The 18,550-nt window shown below is 55.8% G+C and overlaps 2 protein-coding genes across 2 annotated transcripts in view; both read right to left on the bottom strand.

The window, feature by feature from the left end:
- USP48 (ubiquitin specific peptidase 48) overlaps positions 1-13,577 on the bottom strand; it is a 34,408-nt gene extending 20,831 nt beyond the window's left edge. Inside the window, 14 exon segments of the mRNA XM_071767373.1 lie at positions 1,222-1,347; positions 4,040-4,219; positions 4,866-4,948; positions 5,132-5,265; positions 6,505-6,613; positions 7,164-7,288; positions 9,129-9,229; positions 9,232-9,258; positions 10,502-10,652; positions 11,771-11,794; positions 11,796-11,852; positions 11,854-11,918; positions 13,399-13,477; positions 13,480-13,577. Coding sequence (XP_071623474.1) covers positions 1,222-1,347; positions 4,040-4,219; positions 4,866-4,948; positions 5,132-5,265; positions 6,505-6,613; positions 7,164-7,288; positions 9,129-9,229; positions 9,232-9,258; positions 10,502-10,652; positions 11,771-11,794; positions 11,796-11,852; positions 11,854-11,918; positions 13,399-13,477; positions 13,480-13,536 — 1,318 coding nt within the window. The 5' untranslated portion in view covers positions 13,537-13,577.
- A 1,987-nt stretch (positions 13,578-15,564) lies between these two features.
- HSPG2 (heparan sulfate proteoglycan 2) overlaps positions 15,565-18,550 on the bottom strand; it is a 50,392-nt gene continuing 47,406 nt past the window's right edge. The window contains 5 exon segments of the mRNA XM_071767442.1: positions 15,565-16,106; positions 17,785-17,888; positions 17,970-18,053; positions 18,160-18,230; positions 18,341-18,419. Of these exon segments, the coding sequence (XP_071623543.1) occupies positions 15,565-16,106; positions 17,785-17,888; positions 17,970-18,053; positions 18,160-18,230; positions 18,341-18,419 (880 nt within the window).

Genomic DNA, 18,550 nt, shown 5'->3' with positions numbered 1-18,550 from the left:
ACTTCTCTCCACTGTCCCGGAAAAGCCGCTTTTAACAGCATCAAAGGAAAATGCCTCAAATTTACAGTTGCATGAAACCACCCCACAACCACATGGCTCGACTGCTGCCCTTCGCTCCCTGTTCCCTGGCAGGAGGCCACGGGAAACAAAAGCAACCGTGGGGCTGTGCAGGAATTTGGAGCTGGGTGGAGAGGCTTTTGCCGAGCGATTGTTTCAGGCGGAGGGGTAGGAGGAAAGGGACTGCAAAGGCAGAGCTGAGGCAGGGATTGGTGTTCATTCACTGAGCTGTGGGGTTCAGAGGGTGGGTTTTAGTCGGGGGGAGGGCTGGAAAAGGTTTGGTGCTGTTAGTAAGGGAAGGAAAAGCTGTGAGATTTAACCCCTCTGCATCCAAAGAGGTCTAAATGGGGCAGGCTACCTCTTTGCAAAAGAGGGAAGGAGGTGGCACACACCTCCATCCCTGTCAGCACCAGGGGCTTAATTAATATTTCCAATCAATAGCAGGCAAAGGAGAAGCATCATTAAATCCACAGGCCAAACCCAGAGGGATTTCTGCCACCCCCAGTAATTCTAAAGCAAGACACGAACGTGCTCCTACAAAACCCCTGTGAAGGGCCTGGCTCCTCCTTATTTCCAAGCCCTTTCTTCTGGGTACAGCAGAGATACAAACACTGGCAGGAGAAACCTGACATCTGTCAGGATTATTTACCTCCAGCTGCTGGTGACATTTAACTACACTGCTCCCTTGCACCTTCAGGAACCTGAGAGGTTCCTGTGGGATCCTGGCTGAGATTCCCAAAGCTCCTGTTGCTCCTCCTCACCCCTCCCCATCTCCTCTCCCCTGGGTAAGAGAGTGAGGTGTGAGCAGGAAGGGGGTGGGATCATCAGGTTAAGATTATTAAAGTGCTCAGAAAGCCCAAGGGTTTCACTGGCTGTGAATGCCCTGTGCCTGGAAGTGTTGAAGGAGAGATTTAAAAGGACTTTGAGCAACCTGGGCTAGTGGGAAGTGTCCCTGACACACAGGGAGGTTGGAACTGGATGATCTTTAAGGTTCCTTCACACCCAAACCAGTCTGGGATTCGATGGTGGTGACAGTAAGGGGCTACATGGTACCTTTAGGGGCTCAGGGACAGTTGTGACAAGGGGTTTTGAGGAAAACTCCAACTCCTGACCCACCTGGAGCATCCTGAGAGGAATAAGCCAGGAGAGTGGGAGCTCCCTTACCTGGTACTTCCACTGTCAGGGATTTCTCCCGGGTTTGCAGCCTGTACACCAGCATGTAGGCATTGCGGGAGCAGTGAGTCCCCTTCCCACACTTGGGCTTCCGAGTCTGGGATTTGGAAGGTTCTGCTGTGGGACAGGAGGCAAAAACCATCATCAGCACACACACACAGACACACAGACACAGACAGACACACACACACTCTGGTTTAACTGATTCTCCATTAACAGGACAAGTTTGCCACCTAGCCGGCATCCCTCGCCCCGCTGCGCTCTGCCAAGCCTCTTTCTGCCAAACTCTGGGCTTGGCACAAGGCAAAATTGCATCCCAAAGGCAGCCCCAAATCCCATCCAGCATTTCTGGAGGTCTGGTAATTCAAAGGGACTAAAATTAGGAGCCTGTTCTGAACCACCCTTTTCCAAGAGCCTTTCTTCTCTCCCCAACAAAACCTCATCGAGCCAAAAGCAGCTCTTGCAAAAACAGTTTTTCTCCTCTCTGCCTCGTGCTCTGGGGACCTGACATCAAGGAGCAGAGTCAGAGTCTCAGGGGAGGAAAAAAAATCTTATTTACAGGTGATGGAGTATGTGAAAAAACACAGGCAGCAATGCTTTTGGGGAGGAAACAGCCACCAAAACGCTGGTGTCAGAGCAGCTGGTGGTGGGATGGGAACTCGTGTTGCAAGAGTTATCATGTACAAGCTGCCAGGCAAGGAAAAAACACTGCTCTGCAGCTGCAGCTTCACAAATCAACCAGTTTTTTATTAAAAAAAAAAAAAAAAAAAAGCAGAAAAAAAAAAAAAAGCAACCTTCCATAGGCCAAAAGGAACATGGAACTCTAAAGAGAAGTGCCTGTCTTTCCCAAATTCTGGAAAAACATACCATCCAGGCAACTTCCCAGACCCTTTTTATTTGCATTTTCTCCAAATATTTTCTAAATTGTTCCCATCTGCACTGCCAGCCCCGGGGGATTTTCCTCCCCCCAAGCAGACCTCTGTTCCACCTTGCCCACCCTCTTCCTGCTGTCTCCTGCACTGGAAACCCAGAAAAGCCTCAGTTTCATCAACACCAGACAAATAAATTTTCTCCCAGCCTGCAGGGGCTCAGTCCTGAACATGTTTTGCTTTATCCTTCAGGCAGCCTCCTCTGCCAGCAAGCACCCAGTCAGTGCTTAAGCATAAACCTTTACAAGACTGAGGCCACAGCACTTTATTTGCATCATATTTTACTACACTGAGTAACTCAGGAGGTTGAAAAGCAAGGCTGGGGAGTTCTGAGTTCCTTTCAGGACTCATTTTTCTATCTTACACCACTAGATGTCCAGCCAGCTCCACAGTCCAGCTGCAAGGTTGTCAAACACCACCAAGATGACAAAGCTGCTCTGGTGGCAGCCAGGGATTGTGCTCGTGGGGAGGAAATGCAAGAAGGTGTTTACTAGCAGGAGAGCTGAAAATAAAGTGGCCTCACACAAATGGGTTCAGGGAAGGAAGGAAGAGAGGCAGGAAAACACCCTGAGCCTGCTCCAGGGCATTCTCAAGTGGCTTTACACAAACTAAGGGAGCAAACACATCTGAGGGTGTCTTTGTTGCTGTTGAAGGCTGATTTGAAATAAGGCAACATTTCAGAGTCCAACCAAAGCAAAGCACAAGCATTCTGGTGGGCCAGTGTTTGTGGGAAGGGACTGCTTGCACTAGAAGTGAAATTCCTGGCATTATCTTTCCTGTTTCCTCATCATTCTGCACTAAGGAATTGGGAGCAATGCAAATCCCAGTGCTCCAAAAGCTAATTTAATGCTGAACTGGTTCTACAGATCAACTGAGGGCTGCAAACCCCAAGGTCCAGCCTCACAGAATCAAACAATCACAAAATCATCATGGTTGGAAAGGACCTTCAAGATAACTGAGTCCAACCATCAGACCTAACACCACCTTGACCACAAAATCATCTCCTGAAGCCCCCCATCCACCCATTTTTTGAACACCCCCAAGGATAGTGACTCCACCACCTCCCTGGGCAGGCTCTTCCAGTGTCTGACCACACAGCAATGAAATTAGGACTTCCTAATATCCAATCTGAACCTCTCCTGGTGCAACTTGACCCATTACCTCTTGTCCTATCACTGGCCACTGGGGAGAAGCCAACAGCCACCTGGAGAGGGAGCTGGAGAGGGTAATGAGGTCTCCCCTCAGCTTCCTCTTCTCCAGACTGAACACCCCCAGCTCCTTCAGCCTCTCCTTGTAAGACCTCAGCCTGAGGTCTCTAAAGAAACCCAGCCCTGGTCATCCAGCAGCACCATGACTCAAGCTGGGCCGACAGCAGAAAAAAAAAATAAATCAGAGAGCAAAGTCAAAAGTGCCAAGACCAAAGGCACATTCAGCTCCAAAGCCAAGGCTGGGCTCAAGATTGTTTTATGGAGCCTCCAAAGTAGAACTAATCAGTGGAAATAAACCCATGAAGTGTTAAGGAAAATGAAAGTAACCTCGTTATCTGCTCCTACACCTGGGTTTGCAGGGCAGCCAAGGAAGCAGGGAGTCGCCTGTGTCACCCCGATAGGCACCCAAACTATCAGCACCTTATCTGGGGGAACCCATCAGGAGGGCTGTGTAAACACTCACTCAGGGCTGAAAGGGAGAAAATCTGGCTGCAATTAACAGCTCTGACATTCCACACATTCCTCCTAGGTGTGACAGCACGAGGAGAACTTTTCAGAGCAAGGGAAGCCTCCGTGGGTTTGGGGTTTGGGTTGTTTGGTTTTGTTTTTTTTTTTTTTTTTTTTGATGAAAAGAGTGATTTTAAAAAGGCACTCACAACTTAAAGGTTTTACCTAGATCTTCCTCAATCCCCAGCTGCAGTTTCTTCCCCTCCATCTTTTCTATGTCTTCATCATTGAACTTGTACCACTCGCCCGTCTGCGGGTCCTTGACGTGGGCGATGTAGTGGCCGGAGTAGGCGCTGACGCCGCGGTGGATGAGGACAGCACTGAGCTCATACACATAGACACCATCTGGAAGGGAAGGGGCAGTTGGGCAGAGCTCTGGATCCAACAGGGCAAATCTTTTCTTCCCCAGCACTTCATGTTTTCACAAAGGAGCTGGGGTTGTTCAGCCTAGAGAAGAGAAAGCTCAGGGGAGACCTACTGGTGACCTTCCGGGATCTGAAGGGGCTACAGGAAGGGTGGAGAGGGACTGTGTGCAAGGGATGGAGTGATAGGACACTGTCAGGTTTTAAATTACAGAAGAGTAGATTTAATTGGATGTTAGGAAAAAGTTCTGTACCAGGAGGGCAGTGGAACAGTGCACAGGTTGCCCAGGGAGGGGGTTGAGGCCTCATCCCTGGAGATGTTCAAGGTGAGGCTTGAGGAGGCTCTGAGCACCCTGATCTGGGTGAGGGTGTCCCTGGGGTTGGGCTGGGTGACCTTTGGAGGTTCCTTCCAACCCAAATCATTCCACAATCCTATGACTCCACTTGAGCTTGCAGCTCTCCAAGACCTTGTTTCCACAACCCTCCAGTAACAAGGCAGTTATTGGACGTGCAGGCTTCCAACAACTCTTGATGTAATTTTCCCTTAAAAAGGGGATCCAGAACAGATCTCTGCTCATCTGCTGAGGGGATTTAGGCAAAGTTAACAAAACACAATGCACCAAACTCACTTTTTTGTTCCATGAAAGGCTCCATGTCAAGCAGCTCAGAGAAACCAATGTAGGTGTTGAGCTTCTTCTTATGACCTGTTTGTCTGTGCAGAGGCAAAACTTGGGTTTAGGGACAGCACTATAGTTCCACCTCAAGAGAAACCCCCTTTGAAACCCAACCAGCATCCCTGGAGCAGCTCACACACCCACCCAGCCCTCAGTCCCTTGGATCAAGGCAGAAAGAGAAGAGCAGGTGACCCCTGGGTGCTCTCCAACAAGATCCTCACCTGTCAAACACAAAACGCATCAGCTGCAGGTTGAGGGTGCAGGGAAGGCTGAGCAGCCTGATCTTCCTGGTGGCATTCTGTTTACTCTGACAAGTTTCACAAAAATAACGATTGTCCCCTTCTAATTTTTCTTCCTGAGCAGGGAAGTGGATAAAAATGAAAAGGCTTGAGAACAGGTTAACATGAAAAAAAAAAAAAAAAAAAATTAATCAACCAATCCAAGCTATTCGACAGCTGGAGAGCAAGAAACATGAAAGTTCTTTTAAAGATTTCAAAAAATAATCTCTTGGTTGAGGGTGTGCACTAATAAATGTGATTTAATTACAGGCTGCTGTCATTTTAAGGAGCATTTTTGACTGAACTGAACCCTGTTCTCAGGTCACTGTCAGGTTTGCTCTCCACTCGACTGAATTAATTTTGACTTGAGGGCTATGGAAAATAATTAAATTGCCCTTTTATGAGCTCACCAGGACTGAGTTAATGTAAAGCCATGTTCTAGCCTGGAAACTACAATCCTCTTGTGCTCAGGCAAACAAACATCCCACTCTCAGAGCCACTGCTGACACCCAAGGAGATCCAAAGGCAGGATTAGGCCCGAGGAGAACTCCAGCTGCCCTCCAGGAGGTCACAGGGCTGTTTCTTCCACAGGAGGAGCAGACAAACTTGAAGTTCACCCTTTGGGGCCTGGAATGCATGTACCCAAACCAGTCTTTTTTCAGAGCAGAGCAACCGGTTTGCTGAGCCCATCAGCTGCCCCAACAGCTCTGGTGTGGAGTCACATTTCATGTTTGTTCTGCCCTAAATATTTTTCAGTTGAATTCCACACCTCGAACCTTTTTATCATGCCGGATCTTAAGAGCCAGGCAAAATTTCAAGTGGAATTAAGAGCACTTGCAGCTGTTCCTGCAGCTATTCCCAGCCCTCCCTAATATTTTTGAGAGCAAGTTTCAGAGCAGGGGATGTCTCCTGTTACTGTGCAGATGAGCACTGATGGAGAACACACATCCTTCTCCCAGTGCTATCCAGGACCAGGCACGCCGGGAGGTTCTGTCACACTTCAGGGACTTTTGCCCCCCTTTTGCTGCAAAAGTATTTTGACTAAACATGCAGTTTGCAAATGGTTTTTAAAGCTGTAACATCCACACCTGCTACAGTTAAAACCACCACTTGCTCCCTGACTTTCCCAATCTTCATTTTCTAGTTCCACAGGGAAAAAAAAAAACCAAACCAAACACATTTTTCCTTTGGCAGGCATCTCCCTGAGATAACCGAGTGGCTTTGCTCTGATACCAACACCTCAGAGGCTGCAAGTGGAAGGAAGGAATTCAAGCACCTTGCTAAGAATAGCAGGACTCCAAAAACCAAGTTCATACCTTCAGAAATTCTGTTATGCAGTCTGTCAGCTGCTTGTGTCCTTGGATGTTTAACTCCAGCTCGTAAAATTTAGACACGAGTTTGGACTCCCTGCCACACTGGTTGCATCTGGGAGGAAGAAAAAAATACAAGACAAAAACATGAGGTCAGTTCACTGCTCCAGCCAGGAGTAAACTATTCCCTTCAACTATAAAAAAGGAGAAAAAGTTGTTTTTAAGTGAGAATTAGCCTGGTTTGCACCTCTACACCACCAACACTCTGCAGGAAGGTGGTTACCTTCTCCACAGGGGGAAGCAGGAGCACCTGCTTCCAACTCACACCATTTTATATCATTTTTGAGGTGAAACCCACAGCCTGGCAGCTGCAGAAATGAAAACATGACAGCCAAGGCTGCAGGACTCTGGTTTCCATTAACCTGTTGCAGGTTTAATTGGTTAAGATTTCATTCAGGGTTTAGAAGTAGCTGGAGAACTGCAACACCTCCGTGCAAGCAGAGTAAGGTAAGCAAAACAAACAAAAAAACTCTCACAAAACATCCCAGCAGAATCTTACCTGCTCCAGTTGTGAGGAGGGAGCTTCTCCCCCTCAGCTGCTTCTAAAAATGTTGATTGCAATAATCAGAGAAAGCTTTTTTTTTCCCCCAAGCCCAGCTACTTACACCGTGACGTAGGCGTACTCGCCACAGAACTGCTTCTGCACGATGTTTCGGACATCTGGGTTTTTTTGTTTGGATAAAGTATCTTCCAGCAGTGACATGAAGAGTTTGGAAAACTCCTGGGCATCCTAGAAGAGAAAACCCCAGCCTGTTAACAAGCCTGGCTCAGCACAAAGCCTAATCACAAGCCTTGTCACTAATTTACTGCTAATTACCCGCAGTCCTACACACAGCCTCCGCTGGATGAAGAAAACCAGGCAGTAGAATGCAAGAAAAAGAGGAATTTGCCTAAAAGGAAAATGGTGTGACCACAGCAGGAGCTCACCTGGCTCTCAGCCAGCCCTGCCTGAGGGGGGTTTGACTCCTGCCCTTGCTCCTTACAGGGCTTTAGAAGGGGAAAAAAATAATAATAATAAAAAAAAAATAAATAAAAAGAACCTAAAACTCCTGCAGAGCTTTCCAGCCCCTCACTGCTGTGCTCCCAGAGCTCAGCACACACCACGGGGTGGCCCTGCTGGTGCCAGAGGGGAGAAGGAAAATAAATATCCCCCAAAAATGAGAAGCTGCCCTGGGAATTCTCTCCTGCAAGGCTCCAGAGCTTCAGTGCTCATTCTGGGGCCTTCCTCTCCCCTCCTCTCTCCTTTTCCAGAAACAAAGAGGCTCTGGCCTCTCCCAGTTGTCTTTTCCATCACTGAGGACTTCCTTCCCCTCCTGCATCCTCCCAAGGAAATGCCTGTGCTGGGGCTCTTCCTCCAACCACCTCCCTCTTCTCAAAGTTTATTCCCAAGCCTCTCTCCCTCTTCAGCTTCAGCCACTGCCTGCAGGACTCCCCAGCAGTGCTCTCTCCTCTCTAACCCCTCATGCTCCCCTTGGATCTTCCCTGGGTTTTGGTGACCCAAACAAACATCTTCTCATCCTTCAAGGGACCTCCAACCCCCACTGAACTTCCCACCCCCAAGAACCTCCCTGCCCTGGGGGCAGCAGCCCAGGAAGCACCTGCTAAAGGACTCTCAGGGGAGCTTCAGCTCCCACCCACCTCAGAGCAGGGGTTAATTAGGTGCTAATGACACTCCCTCTACCTGTCCCACCACTTCCTGGGCCCCTCCTCATCTCCCCAGGCTTCCTCCTGGCCTGTTCAGGTTTCTCCTGATCTTCCCCAGCCTATTCCTGACCTCCCCAAGTTCCTCTTGACTTCTCTGGGCCTCCTCCTGCCTTGTCCATGTTTCTCCTGATCCCCCTGGGCTCTTCCTGACCATCTTGGGCCCCCTCCTGATCTGTCAAGGTATCCTCCTGCCCTCTCTCCTCATCACCCCGGGCTCCCTCCCCACATGTCCATGTTCCTCCTCATCTTGGGCTCCTCTTGACCTCCTCAGGTTCCCTCCTTGATCCTGTGAGGAGAGGCTGAGGGAGCTGGGGGTGTTGAGGCTGGAGAAGAGGAGGCTCAGGGGAGACCTCATCACTCTCTCCAACTCCCTGAAAGGAGGTTGGAGCCAGGGGGGGTTGGGCTCTTTTCCCAGGCAACTCTCAGCAAGACAAGAGGGCACAAGAGGTCTCAAGTTGTGCCAGGGGAGGTTTAGGTTGGACATTAGAAAGAATTTCTTTCTGGAGAGGGTGCTCAGGCATTGGAATGGGCTGCCCAGGGAAGGGGTGGATTCTCCATCCCTGGAGATATTTCAAAAGAGCCTGGATGTGGCACTCAGTGCCATGGGCTGGGAACCACGGGGGGAGTGAAAGCAAGGGTTGGACTTGATGAGCTCTGAGGTCCCTTCCAACCCAGCCAATTCCAGGATTCTATGATCCCCCAGAGAGGGAGGGAGAAGAGGTGCTCAGGGCCCTTCCCATCTTTATCCCAAGCAGCAGACCCCAAACTCCCAGCCCTTCCGGTCACACCACCTGGGTGGTTTTTTCCCACCACTTTAGAGAAGCTGCTGAGCTGAGAACACCCCAAAACCCCCCCCCAAACCCCACCTGCTGCTGCCCTGTGTCCAGCCCCAGTGCCTTGACGAAGCCCCGAGGGGGTCGATTGTAGCGGCGTTTGCTGTTCTGCAGCAGAGCAAAGAGGTACTGAGGTGCTCACAGACACTCTGGGGCTCATAGTCTGGCAGAGAGAAGACATGGGAGGGGTTACAGCAAGTGGTGCCAGGCAGGAGAGAAGTGGTGCTGGTGATTGGGTTGTTCTTGTAAAGGTTCATTTAATAATTAGAACGTTGGGGGGTTTTCTCGAGCTGGAAATGATTTTGGGAGGAGTGAGGTGGCTCCTGGCAGCAATGGGAGCACAGTGCCAGGAATATTGTGGGTTGGATCACTGAAATAAATACCCAGAAACCACAGAATCCCATTGGTTTGGGTTGCAGGGACCTTAAAGCCCCTCCAGTGCACCCCCTGCCATGCTCAGGGACACCTCCCCCAGCCCAGGTGCTCCAAGCCCCATCCAACCTTCAGCACTGCCAGGGATGGGGCAGCCACAGCTTCTCTGGGAAACCTGGGGCTCAGCACCCTCACCCCAAACAATTTCTTCCTAATATCTCTCAATCTCCCCTCTCCAGTTTAAAGCCATCACCCTTTGCCTTGTCACTCCAGGCCCTGCTGAAAAGCCTCCTCACCAGCCCCTTCCCACACCACCACATCTCCCCCAGAGCCCAGCACAAGCTGGGAGTGAACAGGTTAAGATGCACCAACAGTCCCACAGCAACAGCTTCTTGTTGACCCTAAATGCTGAGCGTCATGGTTTAAAAACAGCATCAAAAACAGAGGTAGAAAGAATAGGACAAAATTGTTTGGGGGTGAGGGTGCTGAGCCCCTGGCCCAGGTTTCCCAGAGAAGCTGTGGCTGCCCCATCCCTGGCAGTGCTGAAGGTTGGATGGGGGCTTGGAGCACCCTGGGCTGGGGGAGGTGTCCCTGACCATGGCAAGGGGGGCACTGGGGGGGCTTTAAGGTCCCTTCCAGCCCAAACCAGTCTGGGATGCCCACAACTCTTGATAAAACTTCACCATCCCAGGCCACCACCTCCATCCTGAGGGCACTGGAAGCCTCACTCAAACCAGGGGCTCAAATTTCCACCCTCTCATGGGACACCTGCAGCCCCACAACACCCAAAATCAGCCCCAACTCTTGTGCTTCCACCCCCCAGCACCCTCACTGGGAAACCATTTTGGGAACAACTGAGAGAAGTTTGCTCCTCAAAGCCCAGACCCCAAAAACCCCAGGGTGAAGAGGAGTGGCTGTAACTTCACCCCATTGATTCTCCCAATAAACAGACCCAGAGCTCACGTCAGGGGGGGTAAAAAATTTGAGGAGAAAAGATGTAAAAACCCCCTCCAGGTTCCCAGCTTGGCCCTCACCTTTGTCTTTGGGGATGCCCTCCCCACTGGCATGGTCACTGGAGGGGCAGAGGTAGAGGGCTTGGCGGAGCTCCAGGTTCAGAAACCACATCTGCAAGAAAGTGTTGACGTAGCAGGTGGCCCCCAGGTTGGTCAAGCCCACGAATGCATTCTGGTGTGAGGAGAGAGAAAGGAAAAGTTGTCACTGGGAATTGCCAGATCCAGAGCCTCTGGAGTAATAGGGGAATTGTTTTGGGGCTGTTTGTGGGGGAAAAAAGCAGCTCTGCTGGTGGACAAACAGCCACGTCCCAACCTCCTGAGTTATAAGAGGGGACAAGGTGTCACCTCCCTCATCCCTGACTTTCCCCCCTGGGATGGAGTGAGGGCAGGGAATGGGCTTTGGATGCTGGGGAGGGAATAGGAAAAAATCTCAGCAGCTGGGGAGGGGTGTTTTGGGGCTGTTTGTGGGGAAAAAGCAGCTCTGGTATTGTACAAACAGCCACATCCCAGCTACAGGAGGGGACAAAGTGTCACCTCCCCTCATCCCTGACTTCCCCCCAGGGACAGGGGAGGGCAGGAATGGGTTTTGGGCACTGGGGAGGGAATAGAAAGAATCCAGCAGCTGGGGAGGGTGTTTTGGGGCCTGTCTTTGGGGAAAAAGCAGCTCTGGTATTGTACAAAACAGCCACATCCCAGCTACAGGAGGGGACAAAGTGTCACCTCCCTCATCCCTGACTTCCCCCCTGGGATGGGGAAGGGCAGGGAATGGGTTTTGGGCACTGGGGAGGGAATAGGAAGAAATCCAGCAGCTGGGGAGGGGTGTTTTGGGGCCTGTTTTGGGGAAAAAGCAGCTCTGGTATTGTACAAACAGCCACATCCCAGCTACAGGAGGGGACAAAGTGTCACCTCCCCTCCTTGCTGTCTTCCCACCAGGGACAGGGGAGGGCAGGGAATGGGTTTTGGGCACTGAGGAGGGATTAGGAAGAAATCCAGCAGCTGGGGAGGGTACTGAGGGGTTGTTTTGGGGCTGTTTGTGGGGAAAAAACAGCCACATCTCAGCTACAGGAGGGGACAAAGTGTCCTCCCCTCAGGGATGGGGAAGGGCAGGGGATGTTTTTTTGAGGCCCTGGGACCACCCAAAAATCCAGCAGCAGGAGGGGGTTGGGGGTGGGCATTTTGTGGGGAATAAGCAGCCCCAGTATCGTAAAAAACAGCCAGATCCCAACCTCCCCTGAGTGCTGGGAGGGCTGGGGAGGGGCAGGGGGTGTTTTTGGGATGGGGGGGAGTTACCTTCTTGCGGCGCTCGCAGTTGGGGGTCGTCGATGTTGTGGAAGCTGTTCTCATCTATCTCCCCCAGCCAGATGTGCTCCCCCAATCACCCACAGGCAGTTGGGGTTCCCCCTGCAGTTCCTCCTGTGGGAAGCAGCACCCAACCCAACTGTCACCCCGAGAAAGGGACAGGATTGTCCCCTGGGGGGGGGGGGGATGACACGGGTGGACTGAGGGGGTGAGGGCAAGGAGGACCCCACAAGGGACAGGGGGGGAAAGAAGGAGCCTCAGAGAGGAGCAGAAGGAATGGGGGTGCCCTGGATCGGGGCGTGCCAGGAGGGAGAGGGAGCACCCATAAGGCAGGTGGGGATCCCCTCAGAATTTAGGGAGCCAGGCAGGGAAAGGGGCACCCCCAAGGCAAGTGGGGATCCCCTCAGAATTTAGAAACCAGGCAGGGAAAGGGGCACCCCCAAGGCAGGGTGGGGATCCCCTCAGAATTTAGGAAACCAGACAGGGAAAGGGGCACCCCCAAGGCAGGTGGGGATCCCTCTCAGAATTTAGGGAGCCAGGCAGGGAAAGGGGCACCCCCAAGGCAGGTGGGATCCCCTCAGAATTTAGGAAACCAGACAGGGAAAGGGGCACCCCAAGGCAGGTGGGGATCCCCTCAGAATTTAGGAAACCCAGACAGGGAAAGGGGCACCCCCAAGGCAGGTGGGGATCCCCTCAGAATTTAGGGAGCCAGGCAGGGAAAGGGGCACCCCCAAGGCAGGTGGGGATCCCTCAGAATTTAGGGAGCCAGGCAGGGAAAGGGGCACCCCCAAGGCAAGTGGGGATCCCCTCAGAATTTAGGAAACCAGGCAGGGAAAGGGGCACCCCCAAGGCAGGTGGGGATCCCCTCAGAAGTTAGGAAACCAGACAGGGAAAGGGGCACCCCCAAGGCAGGTGGGGATCCCCTCAGAATTTAGGGAGCCAGGCAGGGAAAAGGGGCACCCCCAAGGCAGGTGGGGATCCCTCAGAATTTTAGGAAACCAGACAGGGAAAGGGGCACCCCCAAGGCAGGTGGGGATCCCCTCAGAATTTAGGAAACCAGACAGGGAAAGGGGCACCCCCAAGGCAGGTGGGGATCCCCTCAGAATTTAGGGAGCCAGGCAGGGAAAGGGGCACCCCAAGGCAAGGTGGGGATCCCCTCAGAATTTAGGAAACCAGACAGGGAAAGGGGCACCCCCAAGGCAGGTGGGGATCCCCTCAGAATTTAGGAAGCCAGACAGGGAAAGGGGCACCCCCAAGGCAGGTGGGGATCCCCTGTCTCCTGGGGAACCAGGCACAGAGAGGGATCCCCCCAACGCCAGAGAGGGACCCCGGGGATACCAGGCAAAGAGAATTCCCCCAACTCCGAGGAATGAGGATCCTAGAGATAGGGAACGGGGGGGGGTCCCCATCGACCCCTGAAGGTCTCAGAACCGTCAGGGCGCTTCCCAGCCCCACAGCAGGGGAGGAGAAGTGCGGGGTCCCCCCCAGCCCAGGGCGTGGGGGTGGTGAGGGGAGGGGAGAGCCCCAGGCGCACATACGGAGGAACTGGGTTCCCCTGCGGCTCTGAAGGGGCCGGGGGGGCCGGGGGACAGAGGGGAGGAGGGGTGTTCGGACGGTACCCGGCAGGCCCCCGCGCTGGCAGGGCTCCAGCCCGACGCGGTAGGCCGCTTCGATGTGTTCCTGCGCCAGCTGCCTCGGTGCGGCACCGTCTCGGTCCAGCGCCACGCCGCCTTCTCCAGCTGCAGCCGAGGAGCCATGGTCCTCACCGGACCCCCGAGCCCGCCCCCGGCCTTGGCTTTGCCCTCGGTCCCTGGTAAGACGGCCCGGTCCGGTCCGGGTCCGGCCCCTCCCGCCGCCGCCGCCGCCGCCGCCGTCAGGGGCCGGTGACCGCCACGAGCGCGCGACGCGTTGAGCGGGCGCGCAGGCGGTGACGGTTACAAACTGCGACACGCGACTCGCCTGGGGCGGGGGGGGGCCTGGTGCTGGGGGGCGGAGGGCTCGGTGCGTATACGCGTGAAGTATGGGGGCGTGGTCTGTGTGAGTGGGCGTGTGGTCCGTCCTGAGGGGGGCGGGGCCCTCCACGGGGGGGCGGGGCCTCCACGTCCCGGGCGGGAGCTGTCGGTCCGGGGACAGGAGGAGCGAACCCATCGTGGACCCCCCCCGACCCATCGGTTCCCCCACCCCAGTACCGCACCCTATACACCCCCCATTCCAAACCCCAATACCACAACTCCCCATTCATACACGACCATTCCCCCGCCCCTCGCCAAATCCAAACCCTCCCCTATAACACGCCCGCCATTCCATACCCCCCCATATACCCTCCCATTCCAATACCCTTCATCCCCCCCCTCGATCCATACCCCCCTGTACAACCCCCCCATTCCATCTCCCCCCCATACACCCCCCAGCCCATGCCCCCCCTATACAACCCACCCCCCATCGCCATACACCCCCCCATCCTCCCCACATTCCATGCCCCCCCCATACACCCCCCCCCAATCCCTACACCCCCGCACTCCCCCCCCATTACATACCCCCCCTATAAACCCCCCCCATCCAAACCGCCCTCATACACCCCCCATCCATACACCTCCCCATCTCCCCCCCCCATTCCAAACCCCGCCAATAACAACCCCCCCATCCAAACCCCCAAATACACCCCCCCCCATTCCAAACCCCCCAATCACACCCCCCATCCAACCGAACCCCCCCAATACAACCCCCCCCATCCAAACCCCCAATACACCCCCCATCCATACCCTTCATCCCCCCCCTCGTTCCAAACCCCCCTGTACAACCCCCCCAATCCATCTCCCCCCCAGACCACCCCCCCCACACCCACATGCCCCCAATAAACCCCCCCCGCCCATTCCCTACACCCCCCATCCTCCCCCATTCCATGCCCCCCCATAACACCCCCCCCCATTCCCTACACCCCCCATCCCCCCCCATTCCATACCCCCCTATAAACCCCCCCGCATTCCAAACCGCCCCTATACACACCCCCATTCCATACACGCCCCATCTCCCCCCCCATTCCAAACCCCCCTAATACAACCCCCCATTCCAACCCCCTTATACAGCCCCCCCATCCAAACCCCCCTATTCACCCCTCCCATTCCAAACCCCCCTATAACAACCCCCCCATTCCAACCCCCCAATACCACCCCCCATTCCATACCCTTCATCCCTCCCTCGTTCCATACCCCCCAATGACAACCCCCCCATTCCATCTCCCCCCCATACACCCCCCATCCCAATGCCCCCCTATACACCCCCCCATCCATATACCCCCCATCCTCCCCCATTCCATGCCCCCCCATACACCCCCCCATTCCCTACACCCCCCCGATCCCCCCCCATTCCATACCCCCCTATAAACCCCCCCCATTCCAAACCGCCCTATACACCCCCCATTCCATACACGCCCCATCTCCCCCCCATTCCAAACCCCCCTATACAACCCCATATTCCAAACCCCCTTATACATGCCCCCCCATTCCATACCCCCCTATTCACCCCTCCCATTCCAAACCCCCCTATACAACCCCCCCATTCCAAACCCCCTATACACCCCCCATTCCATACCCTTCATCCCTCCCTCGTTCCATACCCCCCTATACAACCCCCCCATTCCATCTCCCCCCCATACACCCCCCCCACTCCATACCCCCTCTCCACCCCGTCATTCCACACCCCCTATACAATCGCCCCCATTCCATACCCCCTATACACCCCCCCATTCCATACCCCCCTATACACCCCCCCCATTCCATACCCCCCTATAGCCCCCCCCGTGCCCCCCCGTGCCCCCCAGCACACCCAGACAGCTCTGGCAGTTCTCTCTCCTTTAATGGCTGTCCCCGTGGGGGTCCCCCCAGCACCCCCACCCCGGGGGCTGCGGGCGGGCCCGGCCGCCCCACCACAGTCTTAGGGGGCCGGGAAAAGGGGGTGGGGGGTAGGTGGGGGGGGTGTGTGTGTGTGTAAACATTTTTGGGGGTCCCGGCCCCCCCCCCCCCCCCGGGAGGCCACCCCAGGGCAGCAAAGCACCGTTTCCTCCTGGTTGTTTGGTTTGGGTGTTTTTTTTTTTGGAAAATGATGAAATTGGCCAAATTCCCCCAGAATGGCTTTGGGAAGAGGGGGGGGGGGGGGGGTGTTAGGAGGGGCACGGGGGGGGCGGCGGGGGACCCCCCCACCGCGCCGTGCCGCAGGTCAATGGGGTAGCGGGGGGTCCCGGCGGGTGCCAGCACCAAACCCCGCACGCACCCCGTGATGCCAGAGGGGAACTTGGAGGCTGTCAGCGTCAGGGGGTCTGGGGCACCTCCTGTGGGGACAGGGGGACACGGGGGGACACGGGGGGACACGGGGACATGGGGGGGTGGGGGTGCAGGGGGATATGGGGGGGACATGGGGACACGGGGACACGGGGAGGTATGGGGCGATATGGGGAGATATGGGGGGACATGGGGACACAGGGACACACGGGGACACATGGGGACACAGGGGAATGGGGGGGATATAGGGGGACACAGGGACACGGGGGGATGCAGGGGGATATGGGGGAGCATGGAGACACAGGGGAATGGGGGGATATGGGGACACAGGGACACAGGGGGACACAGGGGGACACAGAGGAATGGGGGGGATATAGGGGCACACAGGGACACAGGGGGATGCAGGGGGATATGGGGGAGCATGGAGACACAGGGGGATCAGGGGGGAATGGGGGATATGGGGGAATATGGGGGGACAGGGGGGGACAGGGGGACCCATGGGAACACAAGGGGATGGGGGGGATATAGGGGGACATGGGGGGATATGGGGACATAGGGGGATGGGGGTGTTGGGGGATATGGGGGGACATGGGGACAGGGGGACACACAGGGACACAGGGGGATGGGGGGATATGGGGACACAGGGACACACAGGGATGAGGGGGATATAGGGGGACATGGGGGGATATGGGGACACAGGGGGATCAGGGGAGAATGGGGGATATGGGGGAATACAGGGGGACACAGGGGGATGGGGGGGATATAGGGGGACATGGGGAGATATGGTGACACAGCGGGATCAGGGGGGAATGGGGGATATGGGGAAATATGGGGGGACATGGGGGGACAGGGGGACCCATGGGAACACAGGGGGATGGGGGGGATATAGGGGGACATGGGGGGATATGGGGACACAGGGGGATGGGGGTGTTGGGGGATATGGGGGGACAGGGGGACACGCAGGGACACAGGGGGATATGGGGGGATATGCGGACCCAGGGGGATGGGGGGGGATACAGGGGGATATGAGGGGACGTGGGGACACAGAGGGGGATATGGGAAGATATTGGGACAGAGGGGTGTATGGGGACACAGCAGACACAAGGGGACATGGAGGAACATGAGGGGATATGGGGACACAGGGGGATTCGTGGGTGGGCAGCACCCGCTCTGTGGTGTCCTGTTCTCTGTCACTGCCTGTGGTGACCCCATGCCACCCCGTGTCCCAGCAGGTGTCCCCACCCCATGTCACCCCATGTCCCAGCAGGTGTCCCCACCCCATGTCACCCCATGTCCCAGCAGGTGTCCCCACCCCATGCCACCCCGTGTCCCAGCAGGTGTCCCCACCCCATGTCACCCTGTGTCCCATCCCATGGACCATGCCACATCCCACCCTGTCCCCACACCCCACCCCATCACCCCATGTCCATCCTGCATCCATCCCATGTCCACCACGTCCCATTCTGTGTCTATCCCACATCCACCCCATGTCCCACCCCACGTCCACCCCATGTCCACACGTTGTCTCACCCCATGTCCACTCCATATCCCACCCCACGTCCCACCCTGTCACCGTGTCCCACCCCATCACCCCATGCCCATCCTGCATCCCCCCACGTCCCACCCTGTCACCGTGCCCCACCCCATCACCCCATGCCTTCCTACACCCCCCCATGTCCCCCCCCACGCCCTTCCCTGTCCCCCCGTGTCCCCCAGGTGCCACCGTACCCACGTAGATGTTCCCCTGGGTGTTGGCCATCACATTGGTTCCTGGTGACTCCCCACTCACTGGCTCCTCACCATCCACCTGCAGCCACCCACGCCGGCCCTCCCTGCACAGCACCATCAGCACCCACACCTCACCCCGACCCCCACCCTGACCCCCACCCAGACCCTCCCTGGCCCCCACCCACCTCGTCACTGTCACCCTGTGCCACTCCCCATCATTGATGGGATCCTCAGAGACGATGGTGGCCTCGCCACTGCCCAGCTGGTAGCTGCAGGATGACAAGGGCTCAGCGCAGGGGACACCTTGGGGTGGCAGGGGACACCTGTGGGTGACACCCTGGGGTGACACCTGTGCTGTCACCACTCCCTCCTCACCTGAACACCAGGTGCCCATCTTTCAAGCCAAGGCCAACGAAGTCTCGGGCTTTGCCACCCTGGCTGGGCTCCTGCAGGCACAGCAAGGGGGGGGTGAGCGGGGTGGGGGGCACCCTGAGCCCCACTCTATGGGGGTGGCACCCCTGTCCCCTCCCCAGCACTGTCCCCTGGCCCCACTCACCTCCCCGTGCCACAGCAGGAGCCCCTCCGAGCTGCTTGTCCTCACCTCCAGCTCCAGCATGTCGGGGGCCTCGGGGGGGCTGCAGGGAGAGGGGGAGTGGTGGGTGCAGCACCCCGGGAAGGGTGCAGCACCCCAAGAAGGATGCAGCACCCCGGGAAGGGTGCAGCACCCTGAGAGGGTGCAACACCTCAATAGGTGCAGCATTCATCC

Source organism: Heliangelus exortis, chromosome 23, assembly GCF_036169615.1.
Source record: "Heliangelus exortis chromosome 23, bHelExo1.hap1, whole genome shotgun sequence".
NCBI classification, from domain to species: Eukaryota; Metazoa; Chordata; class Aves; order Apodiformes; family Trochilidae; genus Heliangelus; species Heliangelus exortis.
Note: the sequence above shows the minus strand (reverse complement) of the source record. Positions and strands in the feature narration are given on the sequence as shown.